The sequence below is a fragment of the Chamaea fasciata genome, unplaced genomic scaffold, assembly GCF_029207755.1.
Source record: "Chamaea fasciata isolate MVZ Bird 193981 ecotype frontalis unplaced genomic scaffold, bChaFas1.0.hap1 SCAF_1, whole genome shotgun sequence".
In the NCBI taxonomy this organism is placed as follows: Eukaryota; Metazoa; Chordata; class Aves; order Passeriformes; family Sylviidae; genus Chamaea; species Chamaea fasciata.
This window is the reverse complement of record NW_027094086.1, coordinates 93,381,785-93,400,367: the sequence shown is the minus strand read 5'-3', so window position 1 is coordinate 93,400,367 and position 18,583 is coordinate 93,381,785. Positions and strand designations below refer to the sequence as shown.

Here is an 18,583-nt window from a genome sequence, read left to right as displayed (position 1 = left end):
TGGAAAGTAACTACATACTTACATAACTTTAACCAAACCAGAATCACAGGCCTGGACAACTTTAATTTATGAACCTTTTTATTTCCATCTTTGACTCATTAGTCCTGAGAAGAATGTTCACAGCTACAGCTACTGTCTTTTCAACCCCTGCCAGTACAATGATTTATGTGGTGGCACCTAAGGAGCTGCTTGTTGTGTTACAGATAGATTAAAAAATCCCAAAGAAGAAATGGACAGCGTATGATGTGATTTAGACATTTCATGCTCCCTCCACAACCTGAGAGAAACCAGTGGAGAACTACACCCTTAAAAAGAAGTCCTAAGAACAAACAGAAATAGTTGGCATACGGCTTTTACGCCTTCCTTCAGCCTATCAGCACATCAGGCTTCCACATCTTTAACTAACCTGGCTACTTACTGTGGTACAGGCTGGTCCATGCTTTGTCTTGGAGGGAAGAGACAAAGCAGAGCCCACCTTAAGAAAAACCAACAACTGGTCTGTTGATTTTTACCACAATTTGAATTATGAGAACATGAGGAGTTATTAAACTGCAGCTGTATCAGTGTGTGTTGAAATAGTGTCAGATGGAAAAACACAAGTGGGCATTATCCATAGGCCAGCTTGCCCTGTTCCTAGAACTCCTGTTTCGGGCCTAAATTAATTGTTAAGGAATATACAAGATTAGCAGCTACATTTCAAAGCCTTTTATTGCTCCTTTTTTTTTCATTGCTACCAATCTAGAAGTCATGCTTTACAAGAGATGCTGGTATGCTTTTTGCTCTGGAAAACCTGTTCTGTGCAATTAAATAGGGCTTTAAAAATCCACTCAAGAAGCCACTCTTGGGGTGGATTTTTCTTTGAAGTCAGATTTCCTAAATCTGCCGTTCAGAACCAGAATTACTGATCAAGGCTAACTTCTGTTCTTCTTCAAGCCAAAAATTCTGTTCTCTCTAAGAAAGGCCATTAAGCAAAGCAGTATTTGACAAACACTAAAAATGAGAATGCCCAAAAAGTATGTGTATGTGGTACAGAAAACTGAAGGCACATACACAGGGTGGAGGTGAAACTACTGTAGAAAGCATTTTGCTGTTTTTCCTTGTGTTTCTCTCCTTATGTGCGTGAGCATTAAAAATTTCATTGTAGGTTTTTGGCACAAAATATAGATTAAATCAGCAAGTTTAGAAACTCTTGATATTTTTTCAGTAAGGAAGAACAAATACAAGTGTCCAAAGTCCACCCTGTAACAACAGAAGTCTCTTCATTCCTGCTGTTCCTACTGGTTTGTTAATGTGCTTCTGCTCAGCCCAAATGTTTCTCCTTTAAGGCTGGTCTTTATCTCCATTTTTCCAGCTGGTTGGGGTTTTTTCAAAACTGCAGGAACCTAGGCAAGAAACAAAATAGCCTGTGATTACATGAGAAGCTGCTCTACATGTGGCAGAAGGAAATAAGGCTCCACAGAGGCCTGAACCCTCATTCTACTCCCCTTATTTTCAGAACAATCCACAACAAACTACTTCCATCTACCTCTTGCTACTAAGAGGAGAGAGAAGGGCAGTTTATCTGAGCCTCCCTTTGTCACTTGTAGCAACCTAACTTTTGATTCTACTGATACATCTGCTATAAATGTGACAGTGCAGAGATGAGTAGACAACACAGTCCCACAAGTCCAGGCAAGGGTAGTCAATAGGGAAAATGACCCACACATGCTAATCCGAACATGGTCTCTTTGGAAATCTTCCTACAGCTTGGTACAATCAATGACAAAGATAACTGGTGTGCATGTAAGAAACTATTACAAACTTCAGACTGAAAGTCAGGACATCACAACCACGGCATCACTCTCCAGAGAGATGTTACAAGCTAGTGCTTCTCCTCATCATCCTCTGAGCTCTGCTTACTCTTTTACAAGACAGGAACTATGGATCCAGAGTTACTATGTGGGTGGGAGGATGAAGATAGCTTCTACCATTAGCCTCAGCTTTCGTTGGGCTTCCACATGAAAGTAAATACAGCACTTCCCATTGAACAGCCTGCAGCTTCACTTCTGCCCAGTGCTGGGGCTCCCCACCTTCTTCAATCTAGCTAGGGAGCACCTTCTCTGTCATGGAGCAGACCCTGAGCTGAATTCTGCAGGGCTTTGTGGCCTACCCCTCTAAGCCTTAGGAATTCACTGTACATGCAGAGTGTGAGGCAGGAGCCCCAGCCAGCCATACATACGTGAGGAGGTAGCGGAGGATCCAGGTGCCGCCCAAGGAAGGAAAGTAAGCGCCGCCAGATCAGACCACTTCCCAGAAACATTATCCCTGTCACCAACCAAAATATCCTGGGGTCCTACCGACAGAATACTCCCATTAGTCATCCAACTATCTCTCCAGAAAAGGGATACCAAAAGATCATCTCTCACTCCCCACCAGTGTTTGCTTCCTTTATGGGAGGAAGCAGTCTCTTCACCATCAACAACCAAGCCCTCCTTTAGGAAAAGGGCTGCTTCATAGCAAAGCATTTTATTTAGGATCACTGTACTATATTCTGTTACTGTTCCATGCAGTTTTCCTTCCTTCATTGGAAAGTTTGAAAATTCAATCCTTATATTTAACTGATTTGAAAAGGAAGAAGTCTTTGTTTTGTTTGTTTGTTTTAAAGGTGTCATGTGCAGTTTTAAAGTTGTAGCCCCCCAGCCTGTACCCGTTCCTCCCCAGTTTAGGTATAAACAGTTACTGGCAGTAGAGTACTTCCTCTGATGTGCTGGAAATACCCTTGTATCTGGAAGACAAAGCTGCTCTGGTCAGAATAGATGATCATTAGGAATACTTAAATACTACTTTTTAGTATAACCAAAAATTTGTCTTCCCATTTCTTTTCCATGGACATGACATAGAAAAAAGGCTTCAATACTGTGCAGTTTGCCATGCAGTAATTTGCTTACAAAAGAAGTGGCTGAATGAACAACCGAATTCCTGGAGCTCTGTATATGGAAAGGCTGAAGTTGTACCAAATATGAAATAAGCTGTAAGAGCAGGACCCACATTTTATGATAAATGTAGGACTTGTTCCTTACCTCTTCAAGAGATGACTCCAAGTTCATACCAAACGCAACTCCTATGAGTCCAAAGAGAGAGACAGAGAAAGTCCCCATGGTCAGCTGCAAGTTCAACCTCATCATCACATTACGGTGGCTAAAGAAGGGAGAAACATCTCTAAGGGGAACCCAACAATTTATTTGCTGCCTAAATTCTTAAATTCTATATAGCATGCACTAAAAACAAGTAGTGAAAGAGAGGAACTCATGCTGAAATTAGGTAACCCAGTTGCAAAGATCATGAAACAACAGTACCAAGAGACTATAGTTTTGACATTGCTACATCTGGACACCGCTAAAGACAGCAGGTTCTGCTTAACCATCACCGGATTTTCCAACATTGCTCACTTCTCAGAGGTGAATATATAGAGTAATAGTACATTTCTGCTGAAATTTGAGACCTCTCACTACCATCTGTCTGGAATTTCTATGTTTCTACTCACAAGAGAGAAAAATTTATTGTTACCTTGCAAACAAATACATTTTACAAAAAAATTGAGTTGCTAAATGTGACAGACTACAAACTTCAGTCCTTCTGGGTGAATTCCAAATTCAAGTCTTCCACAAAACGATTTTTGTCATTTCCCGATACGGCATCCACTAAGTGCTTCTACAGATACTCCTCAGTGTAGAGGAGAAAGAATATTAAACACCGACCTCAGAGGGGCACGTTCTTGCAAATGCAAGCTGCAACTTTTTCAGTAAGAAATCTGACTGAAAGTGAAAAAATGTAACACACAGAGAGAAAGAGAAAACTTGCTACCAAGTTATCAATTTTTGTATCACTCTACAAAGTAATAATTTATCTTGTACTGGAAACCTGAGTAGCCTAGCCAAACTCTGGCTAGCAATCTTTTCTGAACAGAATTTTAATATGTCTCTCAATTTGCAGACATTTCCTGTATTGAATAGCTCCTCTGAAGGGTCTAGGAGAAGCTGGGTTTCTCTGCTAGGAAAGTCTGATGCCTAGCTACAGAGGCACATACTAATTACACACACTAATTAGACTATCTTCTTGCTTTGCTTTATCCAGTTCACAATTAGAAAAGTGTAATGCAGCTGTCAAAGTCCATTCAACTCTCACTAAGACAGAATTCTCCAACTTTCCTTGTAAGATTTGAGAAAGTCTAGGCCAAGAAACTCTAAATTCCACTCAGTTTCTGGTAATCTAACAGGTGGCAGCTAACCTGTCCAGGTTGATAAAGATGATACTTTCTGAGTCGTCAATCAGCACTCTGAGTTCACGAGCTTCATTTAAAAGATCTTCTGCTTGTCTGTAATAATTCTCCAACAGCAGCTCCATTTCCTCTGCATGGTCAATCCCAGACGTACTCTCCTCACTGTGAGCAACAATTTATATTTTCCTGGTTAGCTACATATTGTATAGAAGTGTATTACTGATGATGTGTTTAGGTACATAGGAATTGTGGGGAACAAGAGTGCTGTTAGACACTACACCACAAAATCCAACCTTTTGGTGAGGAACTTCCATCAGTTCCAACAACATAAAATAAAAGAAATACTTTTACATTTATCATCACCTCAGCATAGGCAGTCAATTATTTTAAGTAGCAAAGTTAACACTTGATGTGCTCAAAGTATGCACACCAACACCACAAATCTTAAGTTTTTCAGATATTACAAAGTTATAGAAAGTTTGTATTATATATTATTATTAAGTTATTATAAAATGCTAACTATTTTGACAGATTAACTTTTTGGTGCCCTCAAGTGGTGAGAGCTGGTAACTGTGCAGTCAAAAGCTCCCAACAATAAAGCAACCAAAAGTCAATACACACCCAATTACACAGTGATGGAGAAGGTTTAGGTTATATTAAAATAGTTTAGTAGTAAAGCATTTGAGCATTACACAGCAATTGCTGCAAAAGCATTTTTCAATCCCAAAGCAGCCAAAGAGTGACCATCTTAATGAAAGATGCTCCTCTCTTGAGTCAAGTCTGAGAGACCCACCTTCAAGAGTGCTACTGCTGGCTCAGCAGCCTTCCTCTGAAACACATTTCTGGCACTGTGCAGATGAAACTGAGGCACCTGAGGTCCACAAGACCTTGAAAACTAAGCAGCAAAGCCAGGAAGTTTGTTCATAATTTTTTTCATTTTGTGGTATGATCTCATTTCTCTAGAGAGACTGAAGTTTTTAATGAATCTCCTCCTGGCATTATTGACTGCTAAAGGAACATCTCTGAAATGGTTTTCCATGAAAATAAGTGGTTGTCGTAGGTTTTGTAAACAATATGTTATTCTATTCCATCTGGGTGGAGCAGAATTGCTTATCTTTGCCCAAATGGGTCAGTGTCGCTTATCAGATGGTGGAGTGCTACTTATCTCTCTTCATTGTTTCACTACTTCCATGAGAATATCTTCTGCTAATGGACCATTAAGAGCTCATCAATGACATGACACACACACTCTACTACTGTAAAATGCTCCACACAGGGAGGAGGAGCCAAACCATCTTAACCTAGATAAAAAGGAGCCACAGTACCACAAGGAATCCAGTTTTCCACCGGATCCCTGGAGGAAGACTGGACCCATCTCACCATTACTGGACCCTTTTTCTTCAATGGGACCATCTCTACTCCAACAGAACCGCATCTGCCACTCCAGGAGGGCTTACTTTGGACTGCTTCCAACACCCTGACCAACAGAGTGTCAGGTTGTATTTCTGACTCTGTCAGGGTTTTCTAGGATTTGTTTATTTGCTTGCTTATTCTTCTGTACTACAACATCTGTATTTTTATATCCCTAGTAAAGAACTGCTATACCTATTCCCAAAATCTTTGCCTGACAGCCTTTTAATTGCAAATTTATAACAATTTGGAAAAGGGAGGAGGGGCTTACATTTCAAGGGAGACTTCAACCCTCCCTGGCAGATACCTGTCTATCTAAACCAAGACAGTGGTACATCTTACAAATCAACTCATGTAAGCTCCCTGAGGACCTTTAACAGAGAACTTAGTTTCTCTCTTCTGGGGCAGAAACTGAGTTAGCCAACCTGATTTGGAAGCCCTCCAGACCTTGAGGTTTTCACTGCATGGTGATGAGAGGAGCTGCAGACTTGAGTCTTAGAGCACTAGCTGCACTATTAAGAGATTCAGCACAAGGTCATACTTGACGAGTGTCTTTATGTTTACATCAGCTCCTCTGGGGATATAAAAAATAAAGACAGCCATAAAGACATGAAAACAACTGCCACTGGATGTGCTTTCATTAACTAGCCTCCATCTGTCTCATGACTCCTCCACATTCTGACTTTCCTTCACACAAAATTAAGAGGTCTGCTTTGTCTCTCGGTGCTAAGCTCACCATTCTGCTGCAAAAGATCTCTGACTGCACCTATCTGCCCAAATGGGCTCCTCCACATCCTTTCAGGATTCCCAAGTTCATCAGACACCACCTATCAGTTGCATCAATCCTGGATCAAAGAAGAGCTGTTGACACACAGCAAATGTGCCTGCAAATGTGTTGTCATGGCTTGTGTTTCCTGGTGTGCCTTGTGCACAGACTGCCTCACCACATCCTGCAGCACAGCTCTTCACACAACCTCTTACTACCTCCCCTATGCTTGTGCAATGGTGTCTGAAAGAAGGGATCCCTGTGGGTTTCTCTTGACATGACTATTAAGGTGACATTGGGATCTTTTCTAGATCCCCTACACACTGTCTACCATAAGGCAACAAAGGCTTTGCCAGCAGACTATAGTAAGTCTAAACGAAGGCTGTGAGCAAAACCAGGAAAAAGACCAGCTGCTGACTCAGAGGCAGCTGGAATTTAGAGCTACCTCTGATATTGCTCCAGAAGATGCCTTAAAAATGCAAACCACATCCCACTTCTGGAACACTGAGTTTCTGCTGCGCATTTAGATTAAGCTCTGCAGGGCAAGACTTCAAACCCACACTACCGTGTGAACAGTATTAATACGTGCATGCAATGCAATTAGGCAAAAGTATCATTCAGCAACTTCACAAAGTATCCTGGAAGGTAACTTCTGTTATGTGCTTACATATAAAACACATCTCTATGTCCAAGATTTAAATACAATTCAGCCCAATACACATTTGGAAATTGTATATATCATCTTTCAGCTTTTTAGTTTTTATTAAAGTGGCTGGTGCTGCTGTGGCTGTGTGCTGTTTTTCACCAGAACCCCAGAGCACAACAGGATTGTTTCTGCACATACATCTCCTGGAATGCTGTTCTTCAGGTGCTCAAGATTGCTCAGAGGCCTCTTTCCTTCAGGTTCTGCTGGTGAGCAAAAAGCTCAGAGCAAGGTGTTCAGAACACTTCTAGTAAAGGAAAAACACTCCCAGAATGTATTGATTTATACTGAAAAATAACATTTGCTTTTTCTGCCATCCTGCTCCCATCCCATCACATACTGTATGTGCCAAACTGTTATTTCAAGAACTATTTGTAACTGTATAACAATGGCAACTACAACTGTTTCTAAAGAAGCAAGCATTAGGGTTAAAAAAATTAGGAAGACCTTTTCTTTCTGGTTTTTAGCAGAAAACATCCAGTTCAGTGTTCAAATTCTCCTCAAACAAATTACACTGCTAAAAAAAATGTATGTGGTTTCAAAATATACATACAATACTTGTGGATCAGTCCATTTAGACAGACAAAGTTCTTCTATTACTTCTTCTTCATCTAAGATCTCCAGGATCGTTTCTTTGAAAACTTTAACATCTGTTTCCAGTTCTGACAAGCTGAAGGAAGAACAGGCAAAAGGTCAAGTAATCCCCAGTGGCACCAGTGCCCAAAGGTAATCTCTACGTGAGTCTGTCACCCAGCATCCTTGCCAGAGAGTGGCCAGGGAAGACTTCCTTGCAAGGCTGTAAGAGCTCCTTCAACACATGCTCTACAAGCCACACACTTAGCTGTGGCAGTCATCTGTCTGAGGACCAGTGAGGCACAGACACACACTAAAAGGCATCCAGATGTGTTTCTGCATGTATTTGTAAGCCAGAAAAAACAAGCACTCTTTGAGCACATAGCAGGCGCATGTTTGCACTGTCACATGAGAGGCCAATACATGAAGGTAGCACTGCACTAGTAACCTCAAAGCACAGATGTACATAGATTTACAAAGGTTTACATTAAGGGGAACATTTTCACACTGTTTGATTTTCCTAGGTATTATTCTGTTTTGTCAGATGCTATTTAAGGAGCATGACAGTACTTCTGACTATTCAGAATTTCTTTCCCTTTTCCCCGTATCACTAGGTTATTCATATACTGATTTTTACATTTCCAAATAAGATGCACAACCCAGCATTACTGTCATCTAAGAAATTAATATCAGATACCATTTTTCTAGCACCTTAATGCATGCCATGCCATTTTCTATGATCATATTCTAGTGTCTTCATAGCTTATTCTTAGTTACCTCTTGCCATTTTGCAGAAGAATGTGTAGTTTACTCCTATCCACAGATAAAAGCTTTGGATCCACTAGGGCTTCAAGTGTCTCAAGGATCTGAGGCTGCAAAGTGTTAAGTCTTCCCTGCAGTTTGCTGATCTAGATAACAACATGATCCTTCATAAGAATTAAAATAATTCATTTAGAATGATTAGGGCAACTGACTCCTGCCTCTCAACACAGAATTCACAGTAATAGGTAGTTAATACAACCTGCTTTCCAATGCCTGGGAAATACTTCCTATACGGATACCCCATAAACACAAAGCCAGTGCACAATACAGTATTCAATAAAAAGTGAGCTGAAACCCAGTGACAACCACACCAATAAGGCTGATAAAGCTAAACCACTATTGTCTATAAATGTTATATTAGAATTAGCAAGCACAGATTTCTAATGATAGCTAGAAATCTTATCTGACTCCTGCTCAAGAGGCCAAAACCTCAGCCCTTTTGTGTAATTTTCATTTCACCTACTTGTCTCTAGAAAGGAATTCTGACTTGTTTTTTTAATTATCCAAATGGTGGTGAAGCTGTCATATTCAAATAGCACTTTATTGAAAAGGGAGTGAAAAAATACATACACATAAAACCTTAAGAACTAAAGAAACAAGGGTCAAAACAAAAACCGAGAAAGTGCAGAATACATTTAAAAACATGTATGTGTAAATACTAACACAAGACTAAAGTCATATTGCCCTTTCTGTGTAGCAAGAACTTCCCAGACATTTAAAAAAAAAAAAAAAGAGACAGCTCACCCAGTACTGCAGGATTGCTTCTATGGCTCGAAATTCAAAGGGCAGGGAATATGTGACTAGTTGACCTTCCCCAGCCAGCTGAGATGCTAGTTCATTGAGGAGCCAGTGTTCCAGACTTAAATTACGATAATCTAGTATCAGAAGAAACTCTGGTGTTATGACAGCCTTCAAGAACTGAAAAAGACAGTACAAGTTAAGGAGTCTGAAAAAACTCGCTGAAGATTTCTCATAACTCTGTAGCACATTTGAAGATTTGGGCTCTGATACAAACAATCTTGAAATGTCATTTCAGATAGGAAAATAACAAAGTCTCATGCTAACTGCAAAGAGGCTCAGGCACAGCATTGTGCCAAGGACTGAGAAGAGGCTCCTAACAAGCCTTTACATCTATGACAGTGTTAGTACTGTTTCTCCTGTGTTCAAACAGGAAAATGGGCACTAGTGTGCACAGTTGGTGAACTCACACTCTTATTGCTAGGCAGAGCACCAAAGAAACATTTACTGCTGGAGCGCATGTCACATAAAGCTGCTGTTTTCTTGCAAGAAAATCAAACTGCAAGGATGACACAGGGTTTACACTCAGCTATAGGGAAACCATTACCTCCATTCTCATGATGATCCTGTTGTTCCTGGCCGCAATGCTCATCACATGTTGAAATCTTAGATCTCGAGCTTGAAGACCCAACTCCTGGTACAATTCTGTTTTCTTCTTTTCTATTATGAAAATATTTTTAGATGAAGACATTTAGAGGACAAACGTGTGTTCAGAAATTATGTCCCAAGTCCCACAACAAAACAACGCAGCTATTCTTGAAGGTTTTCCTCCCCCTGACTCCTCGATCTAAGATATTTTCTACAAAATTTAAAAGACTGTATATTGAATGGAAAAATTCTAGATATAAGTGAAAAAGTTGGCCACAACAATCAATTTCACATCAGAAACAAGTGACTCCTTTGAGAAAGCATATATAATCCTACATGGACAGACAAGGCAGAAAAAGTAGCATGCTGGTCAAGAAGCAAAACAGTAAAGCAAAAATAACCTTCCTGTGAGAAATGGTAATACATTATTATCAAAATATTACTTTAAGATGTACAAAAACTGTAACAATAAAGATGCAACGAAGGCCCAATGAAAGGCAGCAAAACAGAAGAAATGCTGCAACATCCCAAATAAGCACACTGAAGTATCCAAAATGTAATTTTTTTAACCAAGTAGATTTCCAATGGGGCTTTTCTGCATTGGACAAGGAAAAAACTCAAACTCCACACAAAACTACAATGAAAACTTACCAAAATAGGTAGTATTGCCTTCTTTGTCAAACTTCATCTGGAGAAATGGGAAAAAAAAATATTTTTTTTCACAGAACGACTACAAAACAAGAAATCAATTTCTAAAATTATTTGCATTTCTCTAGTAGTCAAATGGAAAACACATTATGAAGAGAAAACAACTTTTCTGCTCTCTATTCACAATTAAGCAAAATAATTGCATGAGATGGCCACGTTTCACTGTGTTTGTGACCAGTGTCATCTGCATGACCATGTTCCTACACAAACCTTGTTAAGGTGATTTACAGAGGATCAGACTTAGAACAGACTATTTCTGTGGGAAGAGACCTACACTGATCTGAGTCCAGCTGCTTGACCAGTTCAGGGCTGACCAGAAGTTAAAGCCTGATACTAAGGACGTTGTCCAAATGCCTCAAATGCTGACAGGCTTGGGATATTGACCACCTCTCCATGAAACCTGTCCCAGAGTCTGACTACCCTCGTGGTAAAGAATTGCTTCCTAAACCTCCCATGGCACAGCTTTGAGCTATTCCCATGCATCCTATCACTGGATCTCACAGGGAGACCAGCAGGGAATCTTACACCTGGGATTAGAAATTCAGTTGTTTGCTCTGGAACACTCTGAGAAATTTACAAATAAAACTTAAAAAAGTAAAGAGTACCACGGATTGTAAAATTAAGCTTTGTGCCCACATCAAGCATTGCAAAGACATGCTATTTAGCTTGTAGCCTGCACCTAAAAGCTTGTCTTAGTATCTGTCATTCACGTTATTCATTTAACACTTGTATTTACTAGTAAAACTATTTTCTTGGAAAGACTGCTATGTCTGGATTAATCACAAAGTTTATTGTTTTGCTCGTTAAAAATGTGGTTTTAATGCAACACTACTGACTTTTAAACTTTCAGTGAATTAAGCCTACCTAAACATGCATTCCAGTAGAGCGGCAGTGGAGGTTACATGGCACCTTGCTGCATAATGACTGCTTTTCGTTATCAACAAGGAGACCACATCTTCCTTCACTGGCACTAATAATGAGGTTTTTCACAATATACATACTTAAAAGAAAAACATAATGTGCAAACAAGCAGCTTGCAAACAGCTTTCAGTCTCCTTTAAAAAGACTCAGAGAGAGCTTGTTTTTCACCAAATCCTATGTTTGGAATTGCAGCTATCAAGACACAGGATTAATATTTCTAAAAGGTATTAGCAAGCCTTGATAAACTTAAGAAGAAACTTCTGACAGGAGTACTTCCGAGAGTTGACTTACTTTCACAATTAGAGCCAGAAGGCTTCCAGGAGATGCTGGGCCTTAGAAAAGCATCTTCACCAACACTAAGTACTCTAACTGGTCCTCATATCAGAGTAGCTCAAAGCAACAAGTTAGAACTAGAGATGTTCTCCGAGACACAAATCCATCTGTTTTTATGACGCCTTAAGATTAGAAAACAACCAACCAAATAACCAACAGGGGAGAAAAGCACCATCATCGTGCACCAGCTGCCCTCGCTGGCGGAAACGCCTGCAGGTACTTACCACTGCAAAAACAGGAGACACGCTGGCTAGGGTGGCTTGGGAGGTCTCAGAGGGGGTATGCTGGTAAAATTTACCTGCGGAAAGAGAACACAGCTCTACTTCCAGCACACCGCCCTTGGCCCCGAGCTGCCCGGTGCCCGCTCTCAGGCTCTGGCACACACGTCAGGAAGCGCCAGTCACGGCAAGGCCCCGAAGGAGAACCCGACACCGCCCGGCCCTGCCCGGCCCGGCCGCTCCCAGCGCAGCTGCCCCCGCCCGGGTGTCCCGGGGCCCCACACGACGCAGCGCGGCCGCGCCGCTCACCGGCCCAGCACAGCAGCCCGCGGCCGCCCGGCGGCACCGCCACCACGGCCGCGGGCCGGTCCCAGGCGCGGCCCGGCGGCAGCCCCGGGGCGGCCCGAGGGCGGGAGCCGCCGCCCGCCGCGCCCGCCCAGCCGCGGGCCGCGCAGCAGCAGCAGCCGCCAGCGCCCAGGGCGCGGGGGAGCAGCGCGGCGCCCCGCAGCATCGACCCCGCTCGGCCCCTCGGCCCGGCACCGCTCCCGGCACGCAGCCGCGGCGAGGGAGGAGCCCGAGCGGTGACGGAGGAGGAGGAGCCCGGCGGGGTGACGGGAGGACCCGGCGCAGCCTGGGAGAAGCGCGGCCGCAGCGATGGGGGCCGGCCCTGATGCGGAGCGGGGGGTCCTGCCGATCCGCTTCTGTATTTCTGATCGCTCTGAGATGACTCACTGGCGCCCTGGAAGTTGATAGCCATTGTTTGGTATGTGCACAGAGCCGTGATCCCTCTCACCACTTTCTCACTCAGCCTGTGTTCAACCCCACTGGAATTAACTGGATTTTGTACATGATGATTTGTGATAATGGAAAAAAAAAAAAAAAAAAAACACCAAAGAAAGACCCCCCCCCACACACACACACCCAAGAAGCCCATAAAGCTCGCCTGAGGGCCCCTAATGAGGTAGGTCCGAATTGAAAATCCAATTAAATGGATAACCCCTCCCAAAGACATAAATGTTCTTAAAATTCCAGCTCCAGCAGTGCTCAATAATGCCAGCATACCTTACTGTGACTGGGATTTTCCCTGCCGCATTCGGCCACTTCCTGATCTTATAAAATATGTTCGGGTTTTTTTCCAAGTGAAGTGAAACAGTTTTATCCTCGGCAAATGTCTTGGAATTAAATTTCCTTGCCCTACTTCTGTATCTAAGATAGAGACAACCTGGGTGGTTGAGATGTAAAAGTTTCATTAGCAGCATACCAGCTTCCACTGTTAGATATTCTTATGAAACTGCAGCTTTCATGCACAAAAGGGCAATGCAGGTAGCAGGGGTAATCCTTCCTTTGGCTGGTCCTGCTGAAATGTGTAAATCGGCCTGGAGGCAAAGCCTGTGTCCAAACCCTGCAGCAGGACATGTTATCAGAATGTACTTAGAATACTCATTAATCCTTGGCGTGGAAGTAAAAAAAGGAAGTGATTAATGAAATGATCCGTGAAGCGTGGCTGCTCCAGGAGGACGACACAAATCTAAACACCGGTCTGAGTTTTGAAAACAAGGGTGTCACCAAACAGGACAAAAGAAACTTATCCAACACCAATTTGATGTGAGTAAGCAGACACTTCTTTATTTGGGTGCTGGGAGTACACAGGATTACTCCTCCAAGTGTGTTCTACTTTGTAAACAAAATCCATCCATTTTATAGACTTTTTCTGCCAAGTCATTGTTACATTCGTTGTTTTATGTACTATACATAATAGGTCAGCTCTTAAATTTAACCTTTACAATGATTGTTTTTGTAGTTATGTAACTTCATTAATATTCCCACCCTAAGACAATCACTGATCGTCTCTACTGAGCTCTACTGATTGGAATCCTTGGCATTCAGATCAAGATGGGAAGGGGAGAGAAAGGTTTCCAAGCAGCATAACTGGTGTGCATGACATATGAAATCCAGTAACTTCTTGGTGAAGTTTCTATGGTTGCATATTTTAAACACAGCACTCCTAACATTGCTATACCTTATACTTTACTATTTTCTACATGTAATCATAACTAACTCTTTTATATTATTAAATCAATTATTTTATCAGAATATTTATAACAACACTGGCCTTTTCTTTCCAGATGACCTGTGCATTTGTGTGTTTGTGTGTACATACATACATTGACACACATACATGAGCCTTTGTTCCAAGTAGATTGACATGCACAGAATCAGAAGGATGGTTTATGCACACCTTTCATAAAGGTGAATGAACTCACAAGGAAGTAATTCAATGAAAAAGTACCTCAGTAGTTATGGACAGCATATTTATGTAGGCTGAAGCCATCAGGGGTTTTCATTTTCAGGGTAACCACGTCTGCCTACAAATGTTGTCCTTATCCATACTTGATCAAAAGCTGAAATCTGCTCTAGATTTTTAGCTCTAGTTTTGGTTAATCTCAGCAGGTGGCAGTATGTGTGACACTAATTTAATCTCTGGGATGTCAGAGATACTTAATATTTGGAAATACCAGACAGCACAGAAAATACCTCAGGAAGGGAGGAAAACAGTGCACACCATTGCTCACAATTAATGGCAACTTATGTTGGCTCTGCATGTTGGAATGCAAAAACTAGGAAAGCATCTAAAGGATATCTGCCAGAAATTTACATTTAATGAATGTGCAGTCTTACACAGCTGACATTTCACACTCTTCAACAAAAAGGCAAAAGTTGCAGGGTTGCTCTATTGGTTTTCCTTTGCTTATCTGTTTTTCTGGCTGCTAGGACAACAGAAGTGTTAGAAGTAAGATGATGTAACTTCGCACTGAATCCATACTGATACAAACTCTGCTATGTAAGATCCAACAGGCCAAAGTATTAGTAAACACTGGCACTGTATCTCATTACAGCTGCATTATCAGCCACCACTGGAACTGTCTGGAAGGGCAGACAATAACCAAGTGTCACCTCTGTCTTCAGAGGTGAAGGCAGCATATCAGTGTGCACTGGCAGCCAGTGACAAGTCATAAAGCATACACACAATGTCTGATTTTACTCTGCTGCTGGCAAAAGATAACTGGAGATCTAGAACTGGCATCTATTTGTTGTAGCTCTAAATACCAATGAGTTGCTTGCTGTATTCTGCTGTAGGCACATGTCAGGTATCTGTCCTGCAGTGCTGACTTTTGGGAGTGGTTTGCTGAATTTCATCAAAGAAATAGTGGGCCAAGCTCATCTGCTGTTTGTTGAAGAGGCTCACTGACAAGGACAGGCATGAGGGCTGTTCTTCATTCAGCCAAAAAGAAAGGATAGCTCCAGCACAGACTTGCTTAGTCATGAAACTGCCATCCAAACCAGAAGCTATTTGTGAGGTTGAATGACACAAGCCACTAGTTCCACTGCTAGCTGAATGTCAGTGCGGATGTGGGGGGCTGCTCTGATTGCAGCTGGGCTTTGTGCAAAGAAGGAGTAGAAATAGCAAGGAAAAACACAGAAAGAGAAGGAAACCATTGATATAATCAGAGGGTTCTTTATAAATCTCTGCTGAAGAAAAGCTCATAGAACTTTTTGGTAAAATTATGGTAAAAAGGTGTCTTGGTCTACAGACAATTCTCAGTGTATAACTTGTTCATTTGATCAATCTTTTTTAATATGCAAATATGTATGCCTGTACCTATGACCTGTTTCTTCTCCTAAAAGAAATGTGCAATTTTATTTGCACTGAGAAAAAAAAAATAAAAATCAGAGCTACAAACAACAAGCAAAAAGCCAGATTAACAAAAACCCCACAATTACTACCAGACAGAACATAAGTGCTTAGTGGATGATGAGTGAAGCTACACAAGAAGAAAGAGATAAAAAAGACCCCATAGAAAACTTACCAAAAAAACCCACTCATGCTTACAGTAATTGCTCTTACATGAATGAATCAGGAATTGATAATCTGAGGTTTCTTGATCAAAGGTAGCTACAGTAATACCCTGAGAAATCTTTGCTTAAGAAGGATGACTTCACTTTCATTCCTCTATACCAAGACCACATGGAAGCTATCTTTCAACCTTTTCCTTACTTAAGGTAACCCACTGGAATTTGTTTTTCCATGGAGAACTATTTCCTTTTGTGCCTCTAAGGGTTTGCTAAAGCCTTTTGCCTATGTAATCCTTCAGCATCTTGGCTGTGTCAAGAATACTGTTGGACAGGACCTGTGTGATCAAAAGCTGTAGCTTAAACTGTGATTGTCTAAGGTATTTTCTAAAGCAAAAGTACTTGATCATGGTATTCTAAGCAGTTTTTGATTTGGCAGTTGAACAAGTAGATGAATTTGCTATAACATGGGCTTTAAAATTTACAACTGCTTCGGTATTTTACTTCTTCTAGTGTGTGCATGTGAGCTGAACCATTTGGTATTTATGTGCTTTAAACTGCCAGTGCAGAGAGTCTCTGTCCATTTTGTTAGTCTTCTTCAGCACTAGGACATTTCTGTCTCTGTGACTTCATGTTTTGCTGTCACTGAGCATAGCTGGCCAGGCCCTGCAACAAACTGCAAAATCCTTCCTGGTTTTGAAATGGCAGAGACCTAAAGGCATTCTGGTACAGAAAAAGTGACCCTGTTTGATGACACCATACTATGGCTCTGCTCTCATCACATCCCCCAACATTATGGTATGTTATGCTCCTTGTATGACATTGTGGGATCCTGACACACGACCTGACAGATGTCATGTTGTGCACCAACCTCATGTAAGATGAGAGGTCTCATGTTGCTCCATCATAAAGAGATTATGTGTCTCTGCATTCACCTTAATCATGTCAGTAGGTTCAGCAGCTTGTCTCCTTGCTGTTGAGAATGTGATAGGAGATTGCTTACAAAGTGAAATAATAGTGGGAACAAGAGGTCAAACCTTGGAAAAGCTAGGAGGAGCAAATTGTCATGGTTCAAGGCATTGCTATTATGGACTCAAGGGTCTAACCTTTTCTTAGCTTTTGGTCAGCAGTTGTACTTAGGTGAGATGGAAAAAACAAAGATCTGTCCACCAATTTTAGGCTGCTTTAAGGTGAGCAGTGCTTTGGTAACATTTAAGAGATGTTTTATTGTAATCCATAAAGTGATTGTAACTAGTGTGGCCATAGGTAAAGACCAACAATATTTTGAAGTATCAAAAGTGCCAAAATGGGTGCACCAATAAAATATTCAGTGTCTTACTCCTATGTAAAAGATGTTGTGTGCCTATAAATTAGACTTAAGATCACTAAATGTGGTAGAATCTGGTATAAAATAGCAGATTTTTGACGTATCACTACTTGACTGCAGAGCAGCGTGAGGGTCATCATTTTTGTTTTTTACTCAAAAGCATATCTTTAATAACAAAAATTTCCTTTCAGGTTCCAGTAGTTCAGTGTTGAAGAGTACTAATTCGAGGATGGTAAATGCTTGGTCCTCCCCTTTATTAGTTCGAAGGAGACCAGCAGCAAGTGGGGAACTTCAGCTGTTAACCAGTAACAGTAGCATGTTTGACTGCCCTCACCCTGAAATTGCTCTGTTTGTAATGGTTAACTGCTCTGTTGTAACTCACAGCAGGGGGGTAATTTTCCCATCAAAGGAAGTAAGATAAAAGGGAATAAAATTCCTTCCATCCCGCGTGTTAAAACCCATTTGTAAAGACAGTAATTACTGTACACTACACAAATTCAGGTAGGAAGGTCTAGTGCGTTTTTAGACTTAAGGCTATCGGCCGGGAAAAGGGGTTGTTAAAAGAATTACATTTGAATTGAAGGCACTTCTGTTTTACTTTCTCTCAGGTTTTCCGGCTTTTTGTCCCCTGGGTGTGCCAGAGTCCGGTGGGGGCGCTGCGCCGCCTCGGTATTTCCCCGGCTGCCGCCGCTTCCCCGCCCAGGGCAGCTCCGCCGCCAGCCCTTTCCTTGTGGGAGCCAGGTGGCGGTCGGGCAGGAGGAGGCAGAACAGGGATTTCCCTCTCTCCCTCGTTCGGATCCCGTTCCCTCTGCCTCCGCGGCCCCCTCTCCCCGCCTCTGGGCACGCCGCCCCTCGCCCTCCTTGCCGCGGTGGCTCTGGGCCGGGCAGGCTCCGGGCAGGCTCCCGCCTGTTTGCCCGGCGGGGAGGCCGAGCACACGCGGGATAAAGTTTCCCAAGGAAAGCAGGGCGGTGGGGCTTCCCGTCATGGCAGACCCGGAGGATAAAGGCCCCCGAGGCCGCGGGTCCCCGTCAGTCCGTGTCCATGCTGTGCTGTCACGCCGCGTTTTTCCGCCTGGGTTGGCGTTTCCCGCACTAAGCTCCCCCGGCGCCCGGAGCAGCGCGCTGGTTGCCGGGGAGGAGCCGCCGTGTACAGGCTGCAGGGCTGTGCCCAGCCCCGGCGAGCCGCTGTCGCTCCCCGGGAGGTGTGCCCGTGTGCCCGGCGTGGGCGGTGTCAGGGCCAGAGGGGTTCCCGGGCAGGAGCGTCTCCCGAGCAAACAGGTGCCGGCGGCTCGGGCAGCGCCGGGCA

The 18,583-nt window shown here is 42.5% G+C and overlaps 1 protein-coding gene across 1 annotated transcript; it reads right to left on the bottom strand.

Annotated features, from left to right (window-relative positions):
* Positions 1-60: 60 nt before the first annotated feature.
* Positions 61-12,609, bottom strand: MRS2 (magnesium transporter MRS2). The gene is made up of 11 exons (XM_066189447.1): positions 12,408-12,609; positions 12,105-12,178; positions 10,570-10,606; positions 9,878-9,990; positions 9,277-9,450; positions 8,488-8,618; positions 7,691-7,807; positions 4,268-4,420; positions 3,060-3,177; positions 2,219-2,332; positions 61-1,382 (listed from the first exon to the last, which is right to left on the bottom strand). Exons 1-11 carry the CDS (start codon positions 12,607-12,609, stop codon positions 1,275-1,277), a joined length of 1,341 nt encoding a protein of 446 aa, XP_066045544.1. The 3' UTR covers positions 61-1,274.
* Between the last annotated feature and the right edge of the window lie 5,974 nt (positions 12,610-18,583).

What these genes read in the sequence shown, in the direction of transcription:
- MRS2 (XM_066189447.1), bottom strand. Translation starts at nt 12,609, where the DNA reads ATGCTGCGGGGCGCCGCGCTGCTCCCCCGCGCCCTGGGCGCTGGCGGC. An exon ending in CGGGCTGCTGTGCTGGGCCG is followed by an intron (nt 12,179 to 12,407) that starts GTGAGCGGCGCG and finishes CTCTTTCCGCAG; the next exon opens with GTAAATTTTACCAGCATACC. An exon ending in CTTCTGCAAAATGGCAAGAG is followed by an intron (nt 7,808 to 8,487) that starts GTAACTAAGAAT and finishes TTCTTCCTTCAG; the next exon opens with CTTGTCAGAACTGGAAACAG.